This window comes from Lycorma delicatula, chromosome 2 (genome assembly GCF_047948215.1).
Source record: "Lycorma delicatula isolate Av1 chromosome 2, ASM4794821v1, whole genome shotgun sequence".
NCBI classification, from domain to species: Eukaryota; Metazoa; Arthropoda; class Insecta; order Hemiptera; family Fulgoridae; genus Lycorma; species Lycorma delicatula.
In genome coordinates this window covers 35,960,786-35,985,950 of record NC_134456.1, presented here as the reverse complement: position 1 = coordinate 35,985,950, position 25,165 = coordinate 35,960,786, and the positions used below count along the sequence as shown (strand labels likewise).

The following is a 25,165-nucleotide window of genomic DNA, read 5'->3' as shown; positions in this document are numbered from 1 at the left end:
AAACATTTTTGTAAATAATAATGTTAACAAATTTCTATAATTCAATATAAATTAGAAAAATTATACATAAAAAATTACTACGTAAAAAACTCAAAATATATAATAGGACTCTGCCGGAAAAAGTGTTCTATAAATTGTGACACATTAAACTACAATAAAAATGTAATAATTAAATAAACAAAAAATTTACCATTAATATTTAGATCGGCGATATCTGAAATAAGCTGCAATTGATGTACCACAGCCATCTCCTCACAAACACCGTATCGAACTCGGCCAACAACTGCGACTCAAGACAACTAGCAATTCAACATACAACTGTTTGTATAGCTAGCTATTCAGCTCCTTCACTTCAGCGACTCGATAGTCGAAGAGTACTGCGCATGCGCTTAATGACCCTACTTGACCTTGGTTACTAGCATTGATAACTTTGCTAGTTTTTGACCTCAGAAAATCTGATTGTTCTTGAACCAACGATTTTCTCCGATTACCAATGCTGCTTATTTGTTTTTATTTAATACTTACAAAAATATTTTTTGTAAGTATTAAATAAAATCAAATTTACTCCTCTTATAAATTAAGATTAATTTACTCTTCTTATAAATTATATTTTTTTTAAAAAAGAGAGAATAAAAACTAACTTCTTCTACTCCACGGCAATATTATTATAATTCGTTTCTCTTTGTTTTTTATTCTGCCCGAATATGTAACAGGAAGGAAGGTTTTTTGTATTGAATAAAAAGTTATTTTTTTTTAATAATAAAGTAAATTTGTTTTCTTTTTTATCTTATTATTTCTCAAAGTTTTGAATCCCTTACTGTTAAAGTACTAAAATTTTGGTTACAAAATTCTAAAAGTAGGTTTCTCTCGCCGTGTGTGTGTATGTATGTGTTATGATATGAATTTATAAATTGCCAATTTTGATTTACAACTATAAAAATTTATTAAAAACGTGGGTGGTTTTTTACATGAAATTTGGATGATAGCTTGTTTAGTCTATTAAACAGACCGATTCTACTAAATTTATATTTTATTTAACCGTTACGCAATAAGAAAATTGTTAAGTGAATGTTATATTTCTAAGGGAGTTGTATTTAATGAAAATATTATTCTTCTTGCATAGTTGTTTAGTTACAAAAAAAATTCAACCGTTAATACCATCGAAAAAATGACAATTTATTAATAACTTTAAACTTTTTTTATAAATTTTTCTATTTATATCAGCTAAAAATATATTTTATTATCTTCTTCTAAACGAGCTTTAACAGACGAAAGGGAACACTTTTCAACACATATTAAAAGTGACGGGATAGTATACGCCTCATTTCTAAGAACTCAATTCTATATATTTGTCTAATATTTGAACGTTTCAAACTATCAACCTGATTCATTTTTTTTTAAATCAGCGCTTTCAGATACTTTAGTTTTAATTCTTCCCACAAGCGTAGGAGCTACCATCTTCGTCTCTAACATTAAATTTCCACAATCCCTTATAACTTGTAACTGTTACGACGAATTGTAGCCTCAGATTTTCTTCTTTCTAAATCAGTCGTTATCTGGGCAGAAGTAGTTTTGTATCTGTCTCACAGCATAGTTACAAGTGGAATTTTAAAGAAAACAATAAGAATTTCCTTTTAAGAGACCAGAAATATTGTTATTTAACATTCTTTTAACGGAATTTTATGTTTAAGGATTGAAAATTTGTGATAAATGTACAATTTACACTAGTTTAAGAGATTACTTTCTGTTTATTTTTTTATGTAAGAAAATAAGTAAAAAAATTGAAATAATCATAATATTCAGTAATATTAGTGAAGAGGGAAGTTAAATATTCGGTATGCGAATTCCGGGAAAGTTAACAAAATCATTGCCAGTCAACGAATTGTATGTCAACGAATTTTATGTCCTGCGATCGGTTCTTGCAGCATAGGCATGCATGCAGAAGAGAATTCGGTATACCCCGAAGAACATCATTCGGACTATGCTACGATCGAACAATCGTAGTACACGGTGTCTGCGATGTTGATTAAGGTCATGCGAATCAAGTTGGCGGAAGATGTCGAGAGGTGAAAAAACACCTCCGAGTCGAACTTGGGGCAGGTCGGAGGTATCCCTGGCCCCGCAAGGTCGAGGTTAAAAAGAATTTTTTTTTAATAATAAATAAAAATAATAATAAATAAATAAAATAAAAATTAAAAAAGATAAATAAATAAAAACCGCAATTCCCGATAACTTTGAGACGTGAAGCAGCAACGGAAGCGCAAATGGAGACAATATTCATGGGGCGCTACGATAATACTGTAAGGTGAGCCCGGCATCCCACGTATTAGTGTAGGAGGGGTTTTAATGGTTAGGCCCGCAAGCAAGAGTCCCACACTACTATGGGATACGAGACCATATGGAGCCTGTAAAAAGTATCTCCTTATCTGACAAAAAAGAAACTTTTCTATGTCAATACGAAATTCAAAGTTCTTATGATATATGTGTAAGTAATTGAAACTTAAATCACCGATATAAAAGGATAAGTTAATAAGTTCTTTCATAAAAATAATTCAATGTACGAAGGTAAGTCAATTATTATCCGCAATGTAGTTATAAATTTTATTGCAATACAAATAGGAAACTTACATATACATCATTTTTCAACATAGTCCCCTTGCATTTCAACGCACTTGATTCATCTTTGCACAAGCTTCCTGATGCCCTCATAAAATAAGGGTTTCGGTTGAGCTGCGAGCCAGGAATGCACCGCTTCTTTCACTGTTTCGTCCGAGGTAAATCGACGACCCCTTAATGCCTCTTTGAGTGGATCCAACAAGTGGTAGTCAGAAGGGGTAAGTGAGATCAGGACTATACGAAGGATGAGCCAGTACTTCAAAGTTGAGTTTCTGGAGCGTTTCAGCAGTGTGGGCAGCAGTATGTGGACGGGCATTGTCGTGCAACAACACAACACCTTTCGACAGCAGTCCTCGGCGTTTGCTTCAAATTACAGGCTTCAGCTTGACAGTAAGCATCTCACTGTAACACGCACTGTTTATTGTCGTGCCCCTTTCCTCATAATGTTCCAGTACTGGGCCTTGTGAGTCCCAAAAAACCGTAAGCATCAGTTTTCCTACGGATGGTTGGGTCTTGAACCTTTTTTTGTAGGGCGAATTTGGATGTTTCCATTCCATACTCTGCCGTTTACTCTCCGGCTCGTAATTATGGATCCATGTTTCGTCACCAGTGATGATTCTGTCTAAGAAGATGTCCCGCTCGTTACCATAGCGATCCAAATGTTTTTGGCAGATATCCAAGCGCGTTTGTTTATGCGTGCATATGAGTTGTTTTGGGACCCATCTTACACAGACTTTATGAAACCCAAGTCTGTTGTGGATGATTTCGTAGGCAGAACCGTGACTAATTTGCAGACGATGTGCCACTTCATCAATAGTTATTCGTCTGTCTAAGAAAGCCATGTCACAGCACGCTCAATGTTTTCCTAATTTGTGGCGGTAAACGGTCGTCCAGCTCCTTCGTCGTGTGTAATACTTGTGCGACGATTTTTGAATTTTTTAATCCGTTCGTAGACACTCCGTTGCGGAAACACACTGTTCCCGTACTGTACCGAAAGTCTTTGATGAATTTCGGCCCCTGACACACCTTCCGACCACATAAAACGGATCACTGAAGGTAGCTTTTCTTTGGTGCAAACGGAAAGCGGAGCAGCCATGGTTAACGGCAGCGATAATGAAACTAACCTAACAGCATCAAACCTGCACAGACATAACAACAATTAAACCACGCATGCGTCATCTACGCAGCACGACATTACTACCAAAATAAACAAAAATATAACTAAATTGCGGATAATAATTGACTTACCCTCGTATACAAATTAATAAAGCCATTAATACACGAAGCGTGCACACACCAAGCATTCCGAATGTCAGTGAAAAATAGTGAACAAATGTAATAAGTTATAGATTCGAAGAATAGGAAATGTTTATATTCCCCGGGAAGTAAATTGGCTGTATGTTTTATTAACTAAAAATAGAAGGAAATTATCATTGAACGACTATGCTTTTAAAATTTTAGGTCCCAAAACATTAAGAAAAGAAGAGATAATTAAAAATATAAAATATTAATTAAAAAAATAATTATACAGAGTATATCTCAAAGTTCTCCCAGGACTTTCATAATCTGCTCTGCCCGAAAAAATAATGTAAATAGTTCATTTAAACATATGTTCTAAAATGCTTCGTTTGCGAGTTACAGTTAGTGAAATATTCCGCTCGGATTTCAGCTGTCCCGGTGAAATGTGGTCGTATTGAAGATTTTAGGACGTTAATTAAGGAGCAGAATTAGTGATTTCTTTTGGGTTTTGACCTGAAAAATCGAATAAAATAAGTCCCAGAACCATACCTGCAGTAGGTTTTGAGAAACCTGGGGTGAAAATCAATAAATTGGGGTAAAACCCCTGTTTTTTTATGTTTGTAGTGCAATAAATGGGTAATTAGCATATATAACTTTTAGAAAGAACTTGTAGAAAATTAAATTCTGAACAAGATGGTGTAAGATAAGTTGAATAAATCAAAGAAAACTTAGAAAAATTTGTGTTTTATTTAGAAACAGTGCACTACACCAAAGTGCGTTAAACGTACCAGTTTATAATAAATGCAAAAATGAACCCGTTATTTTCAACACATTTATTGGCACTCTTCTGTAATGCTTTTATTGTTATTTCTAGTTCCTCAGGGCTGTTCTTAAGTTGCTCAGCCGCATCCATAATGCGGACAATTAATTCCTCAGGAGAATGTATTTCTATTTTGCATACAATATTTTTCATTCCACCCCAGATACAAAAATTTAAAGGTGTTAGATCAGGCGAACTTGGCGGCCAGAGATGTGGACCTCCACGACCGATCTCTTTCTCACGGAAATGAGGATTTAAGATGATGATCTTTTACTTATTTTATTCGAGTCTTCAGGTCAAAAACCATAACAAATCACTAACTCTACTCCTTAATTAACGTCCTAAATATTTCAGCAATACTTCATTTCATCGAGGTAGCTGAAATCCGAGCTTAATTCGCAAACGAAGCATTTTAGGATATATGTTATATGAACTTTTTCCATTATTTTCACGAGTAGAAGAGGTTATGAAACTCCCGAGACACTTCGTCATACATTGTGTATATCCATTTATATGTATGGTAGGTACGTATGCTTTTATCTTGTGTGTGTTGTGTGTGTTGTGTGTGTGTGCGTGTGTGTGTTTTCAAAAAGTACGACAAGGCTGAAATTTACTATTATTTTTTTTTTAATTTTAACTGGTTTGACCCATCAACTTGAAAACTTTTACTGTTACCTTGTTTTCGAAAATGAATCATTAAAAGGATGAGAATAATTTTCAAAACTTTAACACAGAATAAATTAAAAGAAATCTAAATAATATTTTACCCAAATATACGAAAATACTGCCGTTTGACGTGTTTTAAACAAGACCTTAAAAATATGACAAAAAAATTTATAAACGAATTGTATCCAAATTTAGGTGCTCAGTAATAATATTTTTTTCTTATTTTTCAATGCTATTTTTCTCTCACATCCATTTCGGTTTTCCTTAATTTATCTTCTTTTTAAATCATTTTAATCGTTTACCACTTAGGTTTATAGGTGATTAATTGCTTTATTATTTACATTATCAGAGGAAATGTAGTAATTATTACACATTTATTACACCTAATTAATTTTATTTAATAATAAGTAAAACTATTAAACCTTTAATTTATTAACCTGCAAATAAACGACGTAAATAACAGTTACTCCTCTGCAGTAGAGCTTAGTGAAAATCACTGTCGAGGTAATAACGAAATTAAAATTTTTGTTTTTAATACTTAATTTCGTTTTCCCTACAAAATGGTTATATTTATTTTTTATCTTTTAATCTTTAATGAAAAATCATACAAAATTTATACTTATCAGACGTTTTTACTTAAATTTTCGATGATTTTTAGTGACACTAGCTTTGCCATTAAATTGTGAGATTCGAAAATAAGATTATGGCAGATTGTGTTTCTTCAGTCAAGAATTCATATGTTTGGTTTACTTAGATGTTTTATGTTTTAGATATTCTTTATATACATGCCAATTTATCTTAATAAAAGTTCTAAATGCTTTTATAAAGCGTATTATTTTAAAATAACTGTATTTAAAATGTTTTATTTAAGAGTATATGTGAACAAACATTAAATACGATAAAATTGTACAACTTGTATTTTAAAACACAACCAACATTACAGTTTCCAACGGAACTGCAAATGAAATTATTAATTATTTGTTAAAGATTATAGCACTGGAAATGTTTTATTAAACATAAAATTAAAAAAAGCAGCATTATTACTGAGTAAAAAAAGCTGTGACATTATTCTAATAAATCAAGCATTATTAATTTATTAAAATTATTCTAATAAATTAACGATCTTAGTGGTGGAGTAGTAGCAGCGTCTCGACCTTTAATCCGGAGGTCCCGGGTTCGAATTCCAGCCAGGCATGACATTTTTCATACACTATAAAATTCCATTTTCATATTCCCACGAACAAGCTTCAAGCTTTGTGGCAAAATCATCAAGCTAAAAAAAAAATTAAAATCCAGCAAATGGTATTATATCTGTAAATGCGTTTGAATGGCAACTTTCAACTTTTGCTGCGCCGCAGTTCAGTAAACAGCACAAATCTCAGGAATTATCAGTCTTGGAAATCGGGGAAAAAAACGAATCCTGAATAATAATAATAATCTTACATGTAACAATATAATTTAAAAATAAAACTTAAATGAATAGATTTTGTCTTAAAAATAGTACAAATATCTATTGAAAAATAAGTTTTTTATGTAATGCAGCCTTTAACAAAATCAATGGCGGCTCGCGTATAGGCACCGTAGAACTGCAGCACCCCCTATTTCCACTTGACATTATCGATAACATTCAATATAACGAGTCCTTTTTTCTTTAATTATTTATTTATACTTGTACAATATACAATCCTTAAGCTTAATATTAGTAGCCATGCTCCAGTTTATAAAAAAGATACAAAATCTTTCTATGGAACTGTGCGCCTCACAGTTCCAGCGGCGTGGTGTTTGGCTGTTGTGCATACGAACACAGGAAGCTGGAAGGGAGAGAGACTACTGTCGCTCCCGCAGTGCCGATCCTGGCATGATGGTGGAAGGTAGTTTTTTTTACTCCGCGTCTGTATGGAACGTTCCTTGTTCGTTTCCTTTTCTAGTTTAGTCGGTGGAAGGAATATGAAAGTGGTTTAGTTGTTTTTTCAGTAGTCATCAGAAGATGGCGGAAAGCAAGGGCTCTTGATTGCCAGATCTATCCAGAAACACGCTGGAAGGGCAAAAGAGAAGGTAATTAGTAAAAACTAATTATGTATTTGTTTCTGTGTACATATAAATTAAAGTTAAGCACCATTGGACTATAGTGTTTATAAGCGGACATTTTATTAAGTTATTATCTAATAATACGAAAAAATATTATCTTATTGATATTTTATTATTTATTCAGTTAAACCGAATACGGTTTTTAAGCACGTGTTTAAAACGTGTTTTTTGAAGTCTGTTTTAAGCACATTGTACTTAAAAAACGCGTCCCATATTCTTGAATATGATAGTGTAGAATTAGATTATTATCCTGCTTCCAGCTATTCTATTTGATTCTTTTTTTTCGGTTCTTTTATTTTACAGAAAACTTTAACCATGACCTTGAAAAGGCCAAGAAAAAATTTTCTGGACCAGCACCCCCATTAATTTTAGCTACGAGCCGCCACTGAACAAAATCAACGTTCTCTAAATATGAAGGAAAAAATACAAAAAAACAAAGGCGCAGCTATGTGGTGGGATAGCTACATAATGTTATGTTGTAAGAATATAGATATAAGTATAAAGTTTGTATAATATTTCATCATTTTCATATTCCGTCTGGCGGTAGACCCCCATACGTCGTCGCTGTCTTCATCAATTTCTGTAACAAGCCTTTTCCTTCGTCCACTTCAGTTTCCAATCTTCATCTATTAAGTTCATTCTTCTTTTTCCTCTCTTCCTTTCTCCTTCTAGTGATCCTTCCAATGCAGTTGTTAAGATTCCACTTCCTTTAACCACTCGTCCTAATCAGTTTCCTTTTCTTTTCTGTAATTCCCGCATAAATATTTCTTCTTTAATCGTGAAAGAAATTCCTTTCTTTCTCCGATAATCTTATTTTCTCCATATCCATATTTCAAAAGATCAATCCATTCCCTCTCCATCTTCCTCATCGTCCATGCCTCTTTTCCATTCAACAAGATACTCCATATATAACGTATTTATGAAATAAAAATTATGTTGTCTAAATATTACCAGCGTTTTGTCAAAATAATCAGTGAGAACGCATTAATTACAATCATAAAAATGCTAATAAAAATAATTAAAATATTATAAAACTATTAAATAAATTAATAAGCGTGAATATTAAAACGAACAAAAATTTAAACTAGTTCTTTGAAAAAATATTCCGAAATATACTGACAGAAAATAAATCACATCTTCGTTTATCATAAAAGAAAAATCAATAAAGTAAACAGTTTAAAAATTAAAAATCTGTCAAACTATTTAAAATCAATAATCACAATTTTAAAAAGCTAAAAGCATTTAATGCTCTATAAAACTTTATGTGCCTTCATTACTTTTTAGAGATAAATTTTTATCTTAAATTATACCTACTTAGCATCATTTTATGTGTTTCAAATATTAAAAAATCATCATAAATACAGAGGAGTTAAAGTTAGCTTAAAGGAAAGCTAAATCGCTTGAGTAGGCAGGCAACTGCCAACTTGAATGGCCAATGAGATTGCAACAATATACAAATTAGATAAATATATATATAAAATTTATTTATATAACATTAAAATTAGAATTTTTGAACTTGTGTTTAAATGTTTTGTATTGTCTATGGTTTTTTATTTATTTATTATTTTTATGGAAAATTTTTTTTTAATTATTTACTTTTTACTTTCATTCCCCCTTTTTACTGATGGTGTTACGAGCTGACTACCATTTTACCAGCACCAGGTGATGGTATTTTGTAATGATTGTTTAACAGTGTATGAAATACACTTTAGTTTAACATTTTTATTAACGGTTTTTGTGAATTTTTCTTATCGTCATAAAATACGTATTTTACTAAAATTGTATTTTTATAGTTTTCTAATTATTATATTATTAGCCAATTCACACTGCATATTAGATTAAAGATTTAGAAATCTGGTGGAATACATAATTTATTTTTTATTATTTATTTAATTATTTTACATTACTACAAATATTTTTTTTTTTTATTTCAGTGATAATTACCGTACGTATAATTTCACAAAGTAACTATAAAAAATAAATTATGTAAACAATATTAAATATGGGTCACTCTTTACTTAATTCGTAAGGTGATTTTTCTATTTAATTACTCTTCAAAATTAATAATGAATAAAATTATAAGTAGAACACAACTTATCAGTTAACATAACAAATAACGCTTTTTATTTATTTGAATGATGTAACCTGGTGAATAATGTTTATGACTTCTATTCAACAGCGCGCGCGCACACACACACGTACATATATCGTCATTATACTTTCATTACCAATCGTAATATTTCATCACCTTGATTACTATTTTTTTATTTACATTTTTTTATAAGAATAACATTAATAAACAAAATCTTGTTTTTTATAATAATTCCATATTTTACAAACATCCATATTTTTCAGTTATTCTTGAATTACGAAAATAGTTAACTAACTTTTATAATTACGTAATTCTACTGATGAAGAAAAATCTTAAAATATTATTATATAGATAAATTTTATTTCTATTATTACAATAATCAAAATTTGACTTGTCAAATAATACTGGCCCGTAAGTTTCTCCAAATCACATAAATTTAAAACTCATACAAAAAATTATATGTTTTATTAGACCATTCGTTCTGAAAGTGGGCGATACTGCCCCCTTGTGGGTGCTGGTGGCCTTCAGGGGGGGCGGTAGAAGGCCCACATCCCAACCCCGTAGGGGGAAGACACCCACCTTGTGATGTTACCAGTCGCCACACCACTCACTCCTCCACTCTGAGGGGCTTTTCCGGAGCCCCTCTAACTGATTACATCTCACAGTCATCAGCCAGGCCTCGGTCGGGATGCCACCAATGTAAATTCCTCGGCAGACATTTGCATCAGTGAAATACAAATCGAATTTCACCTTCACGTAGAACTCAAACGGACATCTTCACATCCAACCTAACATGATTCCCTCAAACTAACTGACCGAAGCCGCGGAAGCGCGAACCCCGCGCCTAGTAAAGATTTGACAGCACCGTTCGTGACTGTGAATGTCTCAGAGAACGAACGAGTTAAAAGTTAAATCAGTGCTACACTCATACCAATCAAAATTATGTTTTACGCAACATAGAAATTCAGATCTACACCCAATTAAGTCGACCAATTTAGGTCACCTAACAAGGAGAACGCAACTTCATTCCGTTCCGCGCAGGAGCCGGGTTCAAACCCCGCACCACCACCCGGTCCCATCATGATGCCTCGCGTGGCATTACCAAGTCACGATCACGACCGCCCCCGGTCGCATGGGCCGGCGGCGCGTCCACCCCCATCAGTGGAAGCCCCAAAGCGAATAACAAAAAAATACCAATATAACCGTTGCACGATGCCAATGCGCCTACCTCCAACCAATCCAATGCCTAAGCCGGAACCCTAGCCACCCGGGATCCTACCATGATCGAGTACCTCGATTAAACTCCCTCTGCAGACCTACACACCGCAAGGGCGCGAAGAAAACCAGCCACTATAGGCCACTCTTCGCGGATCGTCCAGTTAATACAGAGATCCAGAAAGGAATGTATGTATTCTCTCAAGTTCCCTAACAGCTCGTGAACGTTCGACCTCGTATCGGGGACAGATGTAGAGGACGTGGTCTACTGTATCATCAGTCCCGCAATCCGGGCATTGACTCGAATCCACCAAACGAAACCTAGCCAAACTCGCCCGAAAGGCACTATGCCCGGAGAGAAACTGTGTGATATCCCGATTGGGAAAAACCCATCCAATCTCACCTAAATCAGACACTATAGGAAATATACCATGCTGGAGGACCACAGAAAATTGGTGGCGTTCTTTTTGGTAGCAACGTTGCTAACCAAAAAAAGAAATCGGCTGCATGTTACCGAACGCGGCGACTTACGGCTGTTTTTAAGTAAATAGCCTGATATTAACAAACTCGTTAAAGCACATCAGATTAATTCTTCACATTAATGTTAGTGTAATTTTTCAGTTGAAAGCTTTATTTTGATTATTGTATTGTTATATTGAATATGCTATAACTATTGTTGTTATATAACTATATCGATACAATTTAATTTTTCTGAAAACAATTTTAATAAACACACGATTAAATATGCGTTTTAATTTTTCTCATTTAAAATGTAATTTTCAAGTCCGAAATCGGATACGTCACGTTTAAAACAATAATTGCAATTGCTGTTTTTAAGAACGAATCTTAAAAACAGCAATTGCAATTATTATTTTTAACAGATGGTAAGTTTAAAAATTTTGGGGCGCTAGAAAGCTTTTGATTCTCAATGTGGGCGGTGGGCGAAAAAGTTTCAGAATCAATGTATTAGACGATGTGATTCTTTTTTTTAATTTTATCAAGTTAATATTGGATTGTTATATATAGCATTTACTTATTGCAAACTATACTGCTTTTAAGCGCGGTTAAGCTAATAAATAGAAAAACTATAATATGTACAGTAATTTTTATTAATTAATACACTCATATAATTGCACAGCGGCAGTGGTTTTTAGGACGACATCTTTCTTTACGTCTGGAGTTTTTGTTAGGTTTGAACGAACCCTGGAACTCATGGTATTTAACTATTTTAGAGCTTAATAAACTGAAATGAGTGAAAAATTGGAACTTTTCTATCGATGGCTGTGGTGTTTTTAAAAAATATTCTGATAAAAAGAATGAACTAACCTAAACAGTTACTGAAACAAAGAGAAAAGTCCAACAACCGTTTACCCAATATAAAAATCTAAAAAAAACTAGATGCGCTTTTCTTTTATTAAAATAATCATAAAGATAAAATGGAATATATACAAATAAAAGTAACATAAAAATATAAATAAATAAAACAAAAATCAATAGTTATGAAACAGTGCAATAAAAGGTATTTACTTTAAATATTCTTAAGTTTTATTTTTTTATTTATCTTTTTTTTTTTGTTCGGATAGCTTAATTAAAAGCCTAACATTGAAATTATTATTATGAATTTTTTCATAATAACAATTAATTTTTTTATATTGACTTATAAATAAAATAAAAATAATTATGAATTTTAGAAAAGTAACTTTATTCTACCTCTTCACAATCAAAGTCGAAAGTAAAACGTTAGCTTTATTCCAAACACTATTAGGCGCAGAATATTAACCGCACCTTGCTTACGCCAGTTGTGTAGGTCAGGATAAGATAAAATTTTTCTCAAGAAAAACTAAAATTATAACGTTCAATCATCAAATAAATATGTAATATATTAAATATACTCAACTTATTAATTCTTATTGTTGTGTACTTTCTGATGGTCAAACAACTTTGAAATCAACAATACTTTATATACATTATCGAAGTAATTCTTGATTTTTTTTTTATTAATTTTCAATTTTACTGGTCTATATTAAAAATTATTCATAAATTTAATTAGACAATCTAATTTCTTAGTAAACTGAAAAGGTAATAAGGTGATTGGAGAAATAAGTTAATGAGATTCCGAGAACGGAAGATTTAAAAATCTAACTCTGGCGTGTATAATAATAATTTATCGAAAAGAAGAGATTTTTTTTCATTCATCCTTGGTGATGAAAATGGGTACATCGATCCTTGGGACATATTAAATGATAGAATCTTGGAATTCAGCAAAATTTATTTGAAAAACATACTGGATTAAGGATGAATTTCGTTGTTCCCGTATATTTGTAATCCAAAAATTTGAATAATTCTAAATATTCTATAAAAAAAACTTTATATTATAATAATAATCTTCTTTCTTATTATTATAATATTAAAAGGGTAGTTTATTAATCCGTGAAAAATATTTTTTTTTTATAGTAGTCGATTAGTTTATTAATTTATTTTTTGGAAAACCACATGTTTTCTTAATGAATCTGAGATCTATGTTTGGAAACATTGGATTGCTACCTATTTTCATTTGGATTCCATCCAATATTCGAAGCCAATACTGGATTCCATTGTCCCCTACACGTGATTCAATTTGGCAAATTTATAATAATATATTTTTTATTAGTTACGTTTGTAAATTTTGTCATAACTATTCATTTAATTCATTTTTAAGATGACGTTTAATGAGAAGCGTATTAGCACGTTACTATACATTCTTAATGCTTTCTTTTCGTAATTTAAAAATAAAAAAGCTGACAACAGAGGAGTAGGAGGTTCCCGCCACGCCGCTGATTTGTGATGCACACTTATACACACAATCTAATTTAAAATATTTATCACTATATTTAAATATAATATCTTTTGTTTATTTAATTCAATGATTCTAACTAAAGCGCGCACGCATACCGTATTTCATTCGCGCGGATATGGCGGTACTAGCGGCCAATTTAAATACTTTTTTACACTTCAGTTAAATATTAATTTATTTAATTCTACCGCTCACCTGTGACGTTACAACATATAAGACGACTGCAGTAGCTGTACGTCAGTGCTACATTAGCGCTTCTTGTAGTAACAGGGGGTATTTGTAATGACACACTATGCCCACTTAGCCAATAGTTTATTTAGAGAATTTTTTGGGGTGGGGGTGGGGGAATTATTTTTTGCAAACATTATTTTTTTATTATTAACAATTGTGCCTAAAAAATAAGAAATGTGCTTTAAATAACAAATGTGGTCTAAAAATAAGACCTTAATTAGGCGAAATCTCGAGATACTGAGGGTGACTTTGCTCTACAGCCTCACCCCCTTGACCTTTTAAGTTGAAAGTTTAATGGCACCAATGTCCCGTATATAGAAGTAATCTGCCCAAGTTCGGTCAAAATCGGTGGTGTAGTTCTGGAGATATAAGGTGATTTAGGGTGCGACACCTAACACCAAACACACACACACACACAGGTAAAAATTAACATTAACATCCGGAAAATTTCCATCGGTTTTTTGGGTTCCCTAGGTGTCAAAACGTAAAGATCCGGTAAAAACCGCATATGCCCAAACTTAACCGATTACCATACCTTTCCTTCTATTACTATAGCGCAAGGAGGGAAAGTAAAACACAAAACAAAAAACTTACATTTTTGTTTTATTTTTTATTAATTTTTAAGGTACAGTATGGCATGAATATGCTTTGAAACAATTTCAGGAAATCTAATTCCTTGAGCTTAAATATCAAGGATACAATTTTTATTTTAAGAAATTTTAATTGTTTCCACATTTGTTCTAGACCAATATTAAAACTTTAGAATTGAAATTATAAATGGATTTTAATTATTTAGCACTACTAAAAATTCTTTTCTTTATAGCTCATCATGCAATTTGCTACTATTCATAAAACAGGACCATGTTTTTAAGATTCTTCGTTCTTTACAGTTCAGTAATTTGTATGCTTTTAATATATTCTGTATAATAATAATTGTTCTATTAAGTAACTGAGGAACAATGATTTTTTTTTAGTTTCACTACATATTGCTGTATCTTAAAATAATATACATATATATTATTAAATATATGCATATATATAAAAAGCTTATTATTGTCCTGAAATCATACAATAGAAAATAACATTGTATAAATTTTAACACTTCCTTAATAAATTTAAGTTAACTAAACCGGATACATAAAGCAAAAACGTTGTTTCAGGTACTCGAATTCTAAATTTCGTTAATAACTTATTCAAACTACCCTCATGAAGTTAAACCAAATAGGAACAGAAGTATTGAGAAAACAGTCAAAGTAAACTAAAAAAATGCATACATTACACAGCTTATAGAAAAGCTGGTTGGTAAACCAGCTCTGTATTTGGTAAAATACAATTTAAAAAACTTTTAAAATTTAAAAAATCATTCCGTATTGGCAAAATAAATGTAATTTATATAGACATAGTAAAGTTAATATGAAATGTACTCTGTGAACGAATAAAGGAAACAATGGCTGTCTGATTTAAAGATATTTCCCCTGCATGATAGCTTTATTTAATATTTTCAAGTATTTTGAAACAAAATCGTTTTTTTTTTTAGTTTCATTCTCTAAAATAAACAGGAGTTTAAAGAGAAAACAGACAGATATTATATTCTTATATTCATATTATTTCATAGTAAGTTTTTTTTTATAGACTGCCGAATTTTTATTTTTGTTTCAGAAATGAGGAAATCCATGCTTATTCTTTTGTTATCCTCTTTTATGATTAAGTGCTCTCGCAAGACGGCTTATTCCAATATCGTCTCTCCATTACCTTCACCTTTCTCTCATTTCCTGAGTGTATCATAAATCTATGAGATTTTTCGTTATGGTTTTTCAGCTCAGGATGCCTTAAACTTAACTTTATGAAAGCTATTTAATGATATCCATTTTTAACACCATTCTATGTGTTTCTTGTTCAACGCGAGTCATTTTGTAACTATTGTACATTTTAATTGTGTATAATTTATTCTTGACTATTACACTACGTTAAATCTGGATACTAACATAAATAATAAACAATTATTTTCAGGGTCTCAATTCATTAAGAAAACGAGTAGTCTTCCAAAAATAAAATTAATAAACTTACTGATTACAATAAAAGGAATTTATTTGTCTCGGACACCCAAATAGCACTTTTAATATAATAATAGAAACCTTAATTTTCTTTATAGAAGTTTTTGGAATTATCTAAATTTTTGGATTAAAAAGAATACGAGGAACGAAATTAATCCTTAATCCAGGATTTTTTAAAATAATGGAGTTATCATCTGTGCTGAATTCCAAACTTCTATCATTTAATATTTCTCAAGGATCAGTATGCACGCCTTTTCACCACCAAGGATGAATGAGAAAAAATTCCTTCTTTTCGGTAAATTTTTATTTAAGAAAATCAAACATGCCAAAGTTAGGTTTTTTTAAATCTTCCGTTCTCGTATCTGGTATCTTATCTAACTTATTTTTACTTTAATGCTCTACGGTTTTTTTAATCAAAATAACTATTGCTTACATTTCTGAAGGATCACTTTGGAAAAAAAATATGACAAATCTGAGCTCTATAGCTATGCAGGAAAAGGAAGTATGAACAAATTCGGCGATTACTTCTTATAAGTAGTATGGAAATAGGCGTAAGCGTCAATAGTACCCTCTGCTACCGCAAGGAGTGCTAGTGTCGCCGCCGCCATCTTGGAATTTTCCTTTTACCCATTGCGAAATTACCTTTTCCTCAGGGTTTTACAACCTAATTATTTTTTACACTTTAAACATTAATTATTTATTTTATGTAATTATTCGAATATTTCAAATGTTGGTAGCACAAACGTACAGCTGCTACAGTCTTCTGTTAAGTTGTGACGTCACACGTCAGCGGGAGAATTAAATAAATAAATGTGTGTGTGTGTGTATATATATATATGTGTGTGTGTGTGTGTGTGTGTGTGTGTGTGCATGTAAATAAAATATAGACTACCTCGAGGATGATCCTTTTCATCGTAGCCGCTGCAATAGGAGGTGATTCCTGTACGGTCGACTCGCACCGGTAGGCGGTAGAGAACAAAAAAAGTCTTGAATTGTTTATAACGCGAAGGTTGTCGGGGTTATTTTGAAGAAAACGTCGATTTTCTTAAATCGACTTCTTTACATTGGATTTTCCGTATTTAGTAAAATGTTAATTTACCAATTCCATTACGATTACATGGTGGAAAGGTACGGTCATAGCATAAAGCTTCTAATGACCAATACGGATATTTTAATATATCAAACTTTTACGAAGAAAAGGCGATAAATTGAAGTAGCAAGGGTTCGATAGACAATACAACAGATTAATAAATAAGTCAGATTTGGTCAGAATTGGTCAGATTTGGTGAACGCGTCAGTCGTAATCATGAGGTTGGAACGACAACAAATCGGTAGTATAACGCTCCAAAATTTCGACGAATACATTTGCGGTGGAGGAATCACAACAGAAAAGAACCGACACCTTCCTCTTTTACTAAACACAATGAGATGTATTAATTGCGGTAAATCAAACGTTCTATTCAACTTGCTCTCGCCAGACGGTTTAAAATTCAGAAATATTTATGTTTTTTTTTTAAATCGTTGTACCAACCGAAACATTAATTTTTGGAACGTGTGATGACTGACGTACCCAAGTCAGTTATTTCGCTTATTCTGAAAATGATGATGTGATGACTCCGGACGGGGCCGCACCGAATTCGATAATGAGTTTTGACAATGTAGCGTTGAAAAAGCAACGTAATATTCGCAAGTACTTTACGATGGGTCATCATGATAACATCGATAGCTTTTGTCTCACGTCAGCTTATTCCAGTGCGGGAAAGCATCTTGTATACGACAACGCCAACCTTCTCGTACTCAAACAAAAGGATCTCAATTTTCGTCGTCACATATATAACGAACATGTAAACACCGATATCACATTCGATCAGTTTAAAAGCCTATGCGGTGAGGCTTGCAAAACGCCACATGGATTCGTAGTTGTTGATAAGGAGCCACATCGACAACGGCGATATCGAGTGTGCTTCGATATCTTTATTAAAGAAATCAGTTGATCTGTGGGAACATGTTGAGCATACACAACTATGAGAACGTTATTCCGTACGCAATGCGATACACTTTAAATAAAGTCCTTGTGTTCAAAATACTAGAGCGATCGTGAAAAGTTTTGCGGCTACTAAGTTTATCGAAAGGTAAACTAATGTGAAAATAAAAATCGAAGATGTTGCGTAACTTGAAAAGATTGAATCGCAGATTTCCATTAGTGGTGTCGTTTATGATCACCAGCGAAGGAAAAGATTTTCAAGAACATGATATAAATCAAATTTTTAGAAGAATGAGACAAGTACGAGCTGCCTATCGAGTTGGTTATTTATGATAAAAACATGTTCAACACGACAGTCGGATCTGCCTGGAACTTTATTACAAGATTTTTCTTGAAATAAATTATCACACGTGTACATAAAGCCTTTGTTGGAGCTTCGAAACCAACACAAGTCTAAGGATTATACAAATGTAACATGTAAATGATAACAGAACGTATTATAATAATAAGATTGCTAAAACTTTGTACCGCTTCCCTATATATAGTATGATCGAAAATAATTTGTGGACATCGCCTACGGAGTGCAATTTGCCGATGATGTACCGGAAACTTTACCGATTAGATGTGGAAGGTTGCCCTTTGACATTGTTAAAATCAGGGCTTCGGCCCTGTTTGAATTCACCAATGTTCTTTGAAATTCAAAACCAAGATTTGCTATAAAAATGATGCGAAAATTCAGGCGTAAAACCTGATGAATTTTGATATTCAATAGTTATTAGTATTTGCAGAATGGCAACATCTGATTAGACGATTTTCCTAACAATACTTGAGTAAGGTTCCTCGACGAGATCTCTTGGTGGTCGTGGATATTCTCATGTGGATGGGTAATGTAAAAAGGTCTGTGGTGTTTAAAGATGCAAGCACAAAACTGACCATCCCGTCAATCAATCAGGGTGTGACACAATATTAACGCGAATTGTGCAATGCGACTCAACGGCTGGTGATGATGAGTACTTCACTAATCGTTGTAGTTCGTTATTTTAAAAAAATAATTTGCTTTATAGTGCGTTTCTGAAGTCAGTTATTTTATTTTTTCCATTTTATTACTATAGTTTTTTTTTTAAATTGAATAGCTACAAAATACAATATCCGATTAAAAAATTCCGTTTCCAAGAACCGAAATAAACGATAAAACCTTCGTCTTATTAAAATAAGAAAGAATGCAGAGAAAAGAGACGACCAACAAGCATGAGCTCTTATGTTCATTATCAAATAATAAGTAATAAGCATCTTTCTATGTCTTCAGGAGCCTAGCCTCTCTGGAGTTTGGAAATGTGTATTACTTTTTACCTTAAGTTTTCCGACTAATTCTCTTGAAATTACTCATGAAAATATTCTGAATATTAGAATGACACCACCGCATATTGTACCTGACAATGTGCAGTGCATAGCTGCTATGGAGATATGGTATTACAGTATATATACCGTAACACCATAGCAATCCACGCTAAAGCGATTCAATAAAAAAAATCTCACATCGTTTACGAAGATCATGTAATTTTTCGTTCAAAGATTTATCACTAAAGTTATAAAGAATAAACTTATTACAAGACTACCGGAAGGATTTCTTATATAAAATAAAAAAGAATCATCCTAAACCGTGATTTGACAAAAAAGAAACACTTGAAACATCTTATCTTTCGTACAGTGGAATAAATGGAATTGCATGCAATGGATTACTCGTACAACAAAATTTTCAAAACGAATGTAAATGGCAAATTTAAAGTTAGAAAATTAACTAAACAACGTCAACAAATCAAACAAAATTAAAAGACAAATCGATCTTATGTTTATGTAAACCGAGATAAAAAGTAATAATAATAATTTTTTTAACAGTAAGACGTAAAACACTTAAAAATACTCGTCAAAAAATTAATTGTATTTATTAAAAATATTAAAATGATATAAAAAATAATCAGAAATATTTTTATTTTACTATCTACAAGGAGGCGGAATTTATCTATAAGGAAGTTAAAATAAATTGTCTAAGTTGTTATCTTCACACTGTAGTATCTAACCTGTTGATATTATAATTTATAAATACAAGATGGCTGTATATATAAAGACTACAACGTAATAAGTACTGAGTGCACTGAAGCTCTGAGCTGTTCATTTTTAGAAACAATTTTATTAAGTCCTTACAATTCGTGGTGAAACTAAAACAGTAAAAATTTATTTCCTGCATCGTAACTTATGATGGCAAGAAAGAATTCATGACTTGCGGAGCAAATTGCAGTCTTACGTCTTCTTAAGTTACGTGCTGGACTTGGGGGAATCTGAGTGACTCTTAGGTGTTGGTTCATTATCAAATATGTGATGAGCATCTTTCCCTATCTTGATGAGGTGCCTAGACTCTTTACATTTATCTCCATGAGCTTGTTATATTACTATTTGTTTGTCTTCTTTTGTTATTTAATGACGTTATAATTCTTTTTGTTTATTTTTCATTAGACCTTGGTGAATTGTTGTTCCTATGTATTTAGTGCGAGTATGTTTAAATACTCATTATGAACTTTGTATGTATGTACTTTTATATATATATATATATATATATCTTTTTAATATGTACGTTTTATTGAGGGTATTCGTTGGAAACCCCTCATCATTTGCCTTTTTCAATTTACTTGTGGTTCCTTAATTGGAACCGATTGTAAATAAGCAAACTAGAGGCCAAAAAAAATTTATATCCCGTATGTTAAAACCCTTAGGCAAGTAATCATGTTCACAGTCATATACATACATCCAAACAAACTAAGCTAGCAGTATTTCCTCGGCAACGACGCGTCGTTGCACAACACATCTGACATTATAATCTACGCTGAGATAAAGTAGGATAAATGGAAGGCTAGTTTTCAAGTACGCAGTTTGGTCAGTAAAACAATTCGCTTTTAAAGTAGACGACCTTCAGAGTATTTGTGCAATGATAAATTTTTCTCGTACTTGAACGAAAAATAAATATTATGAAAGTCGTTAACGACGTACCTACTCTCATTGCTCACAAACAACACCTGAGTAAAAAAATATATAAGAGGCCGTCATCAGGATGACATGCATGTAATTCAAAATTATTTTTACCTACCAATAGCTTCGTTGAGTAAAATTTTTTTTTTCATTTTTAGAGTAAAAAATAGTAAAATACTATATTAAAATTTTACGTTTCGACTTTGGACTTAAAAAATTTTTAAATTTAAAAAAAATGCTTGAAGTTAGAAATGAAAACGGTTAGAAACAAACATCACTGCTGAAGAACAGCCCTCAACGGACAACGATATAAATTAATGAAATTAGTTTAAGCGAGGGAGAATCTTACAACAACTTTAATATTTATAATTTAATAATTAAAAAATTCACCTTATGTAATCTGTATTACAACAAACGTGTATTGTATTATATGCGTTTCTTAAACTTACAATTCCAGTATCGCCATTGTTTTCGTCGCGGAGCTGTTCGCGATTATCAAGGCCTTAAAATACAGTTATACTTAGTCCAACATTCCAACACGTACTTGTCTGTTCGGATTCCACGAGTGCCTTGCAAGCCGTTTGTGATACATATTCCAGACCCTGTTCCCTGTGATATACAATTTATCATCTCTTAAATGACTCAAGTAATATAACTGTAAGCTTCTGCTGGACCCCCCAGCCAAATTGAAGTTTTAGCTAATGAGCACGCTGATCGTGCGGCAAAAGAGATTTGTTTGAAGCCTCCTTTCCCTAATCGCGTTGTTTCAAATGATTTTGTCTGCTTTCTGAGGAGTGTAGTTCGTGATGGGTGGCAGAGTAAATGGAATGCTACTGTAAAATAATAAACTTCGTCTGGTTAAGGACATTGTGTCACCTGGAGCTCTTCCTATAAAAATAACTGTCATGAGGAGGTTATTATTTGCCGTTTGCGAATAGGGCACACTAGCCCCACTCATAGATATCTGATGTCTCAGACTGATGCACCCGTATGTGTTCGCTATGACTGCCGACCGACGGTACACCACATACTTGTGGACTGTCTGTTATGCGGCACTGCGTCGGAAATTTAAATTTGGGGCAAACGAGAGAAATATTTTAGTTAACGATGACTATTTTATCGAATGTCTTACAATTTCTTAACGTCGTACATCTGGATTCAAAAATTTGATTATTCATCTTTTTCGTCTGTTTATGCCACTTGGCGCATGCCAGATGGTGTTTTTGTTCTTTTAAGTTAAATTTGAATTATTGTATTTAACTGTGGTTATATTACGATTTTAGTGTACAACATAGGAATTTTCCATCTATACTGTATTCATACATTGTTTTTTTTTTTAATTTTTAGATTAGTCTCTTATTATATAAATATCGTGTTCGGTCGCTAATGGTTACATTTCGTTTTGCTGAATCGATAAGATATGGCTATGAAGCCGATTGATTTTGACTGTTAATTCAATATGACTAGATCAGGTGGCTAGTTATACTAAAATCCGATTTTAGTATAACTACCCTAAATTTACCTTCCAAAATTAATCTGTATAGTTATAAATAACTGGTATCATTTATAATAATAGAAACTATTTCTCCAACAAGTTATAGTTTAGAATAAAACTGCATAAAACTTTTTTCTTCTTTTTTTTTACTTATACGAAGTAAAGGAAGTATTGTGATCGCCAAAATTTTGGTTTTCAGATTTCAACGGAAATATCCATTTTGACCATCTCTGAATCCATTTTGACTAGTTTCGGCGTGACGTATGTACGTACACCGAATATGTATGTATCTCGCATAACCCAAAAACGATTAGCCGTAAGATGTTAAAATTTTGAATTTAGGACTGTTGTAACATCTAGTTGTGCACCTCCCCTTTTGATTGCAATCGACTGAACCAAAAATGTCCAAAAAAGCTCAAAATCTAAAAAAAAAATTGGATTTTAGACTTTTTCTTAACTAGTAATAAGCCCTCATTGAGAGATTTTCAAATATATATCATAAATGGTACTTATTTTCATTGTTCCCTAAGTTATAGCCAAATGAAATATTTGGATCTTACAAGAGCACATCGGTTTGAATCAGACTCATCTCCTTTTTTAACTTTTTTTTTAATTTAAATATATTGATTTATTAATAATTATTAACCTCCTATTTTAAAAAATTTTACGATAAATAATAATTCAATAATAACAATTAAAAAAAGTATATGTGAAAAAAATATCAGAAGTTATAAATGAAATAAAATTTTATGTACTTTTCATTTTAAAAAAATGTGTATATGTAATTTAATACGAGTACAAGGAAGTCATGTGGTGTCCGTTTTAGATTTATTTTCTTCTAAAGAATTAAAACAACTAAAAGTGCCGGCCTCCAAAGCGCAAGTGGTAGCGTCTTGGTCTTTCATCCGGAAGTCCCGGGTTCGAATCCCGGTCAGACATGGCATTTTCACGCACGCTACAGATCATTCATCTCATCCTCTGAAGCAATACCTAATGGTGGCCCCGGAGGTTATACAAGGAAAAAAGTAGAAACTTACTTGTTAGTTTAAATACTTCTCTCTTTCCTTTTCTGTTTAGCCTCCGGAACCACTGTAAAGTACTACTTCAGAGGTTGAATGAGAATGATATGTATGAATGTAAATGAAATGTCATACAATTTCACGTCAACCACTTCTGAGATGATGTTAATTGAAACCCGACCACCAAACAAAAAAGATTTTAAACTTGCTTTTCTTAAAAAAAAAGAAAAAAAGACAATTCGTACAAAAAAGCAAAAAAATAGTTTTGTTTTCAAGAAAATTAGTTTTAAAAAATTGCTTCAAGAAAGTTTCTTTAAAAGATTTTTCTGTCTATTCATGATTAAAAAGAAAAGCGTTGGGCCTATGCATATGAGAAAAGTCTAATTATAAAGTCGTTGTATATGAGAGCGCGCCTCATGCTTTTCGTTTTAGTCATGTATAAATAGAAACTTTTAACTTTTTAGTATGAATTATTATTTTTTTTAAAAAAAGGCATGCTTTTAAAATTTACTCTTTTTTCCTGAAATTTTTTCAGGAATTTAAAATGAAATTTTTAGAATGAAACTCAAGATAATGATCACAGGTTAAAAATTTCTTAAAGTAAATCTAAAACTTATATTACTAAATTTGAGAAAAAAGAATGATTAAAGTACTGTTGATAGCTGAGAGGAAAAACCTACTATAGACTCCGGATGAGTAAAAATTAAAATGATAAAGAAAAAATCACAAAATACGACAATATTTGAATATAGTTACAGTTGAGTAAGTGAATTTAGTTATTATAATATGATGGTACAAATAAAATAAATTTTTAACGTTTAAGATTCACAACCAAGGATTTTTGGCCACGGAATTTTCAAAAATATTATTTCGATTGATTTACCGAAAAGAGTTTCAGATACCGATTGGAAACTTTCCAATGACCTTGATAAACTAAGATTACAACCATACGGTTAATAATAAATAACATATAATTTAAAGTCATTTATAATTTAGATATATTTTTGTACATCTTCTACCTCAGGTGTTATACATACATCACTGCCATAACAATTATCTGTGGAACAGATAATTTGAAGAAAAAATTAACTATATAATAATTAGATGACCAGTATCTAAAATTTCTAAACAAATTTGAGAAAATAATTCTATATATCGAACATTAAATGTTTAACTAAACTAGATTTCTTTTTCTTCTTCTTTGATTCCTAGTTGGCGGCTGGCCGCACAACCAATATGCTGCTGTGGGTGTCGTAGGATTCTGAACTTTGGTCACAACACTTTTCCATGCATTACGGTCTACAGCGATGATCCTAGACTGGATGAGATCAATTCGCTGATTCCTCAGGTCATCTACAACTTGTTTTATCCGAGTTTTCTTTGTACTTCATACAAGAAAGTAAAAAGAAAAACATTGGGTAGAACTGTGTTAAAAAATCACAACTCAAGAAAAGCTAAAAATGTTCAGGATTTTAGTTTTTCGTTATACAAATTTTTGTTGTTGTTAGTACATTAAATTCATGAATGTTATTTAGTTACAATTAGCAAAGACATTTAATAAAATCATATGTATTGAAACATAAACCATCCGGAGAGCCCAGGTTCGAATTCCGGTCAAGTACAGCATTTTCACATGCTACAAATCAAAAATCTTATCCTCTGAAGCAATACCTAACGGTCTCGGAGGTTAAACAAAAAAAAATATGTAAATACAAAAATAAAAAATATATAGTTGTTTGGTATTTTAAATATATATATATATATATAATTAAGATCTTATGCAAGTGTATTA

The 25,165-nt window shown here is 32.0% G+C and overlaps 1 protein-coding gene across 1 annotated transcript in view; it reads right to left on the bottom strand.

Moving 5' to 3' along the window:
- LOC142320642 (alpha-tocopherol transfer protein-like) overlaps positions 1–342 on the bottom strand; it is a 137,110-nt gene extending 136,768 nt beyond the window's left edge. The window contains exon 1 of the mRNA XM_075358671.1: positions 191–342. Within this exon, the coding sequence (XP_075214786.1) occupies positions 191–248 (58 nt within the window). The 5' untranslated portion in view covers positions 249–342. The remainder of the gene's footprint in view (positions 1–190) is intronic.
- Positions 343–25,165: the final 24,823 nt, after the last annotated feature.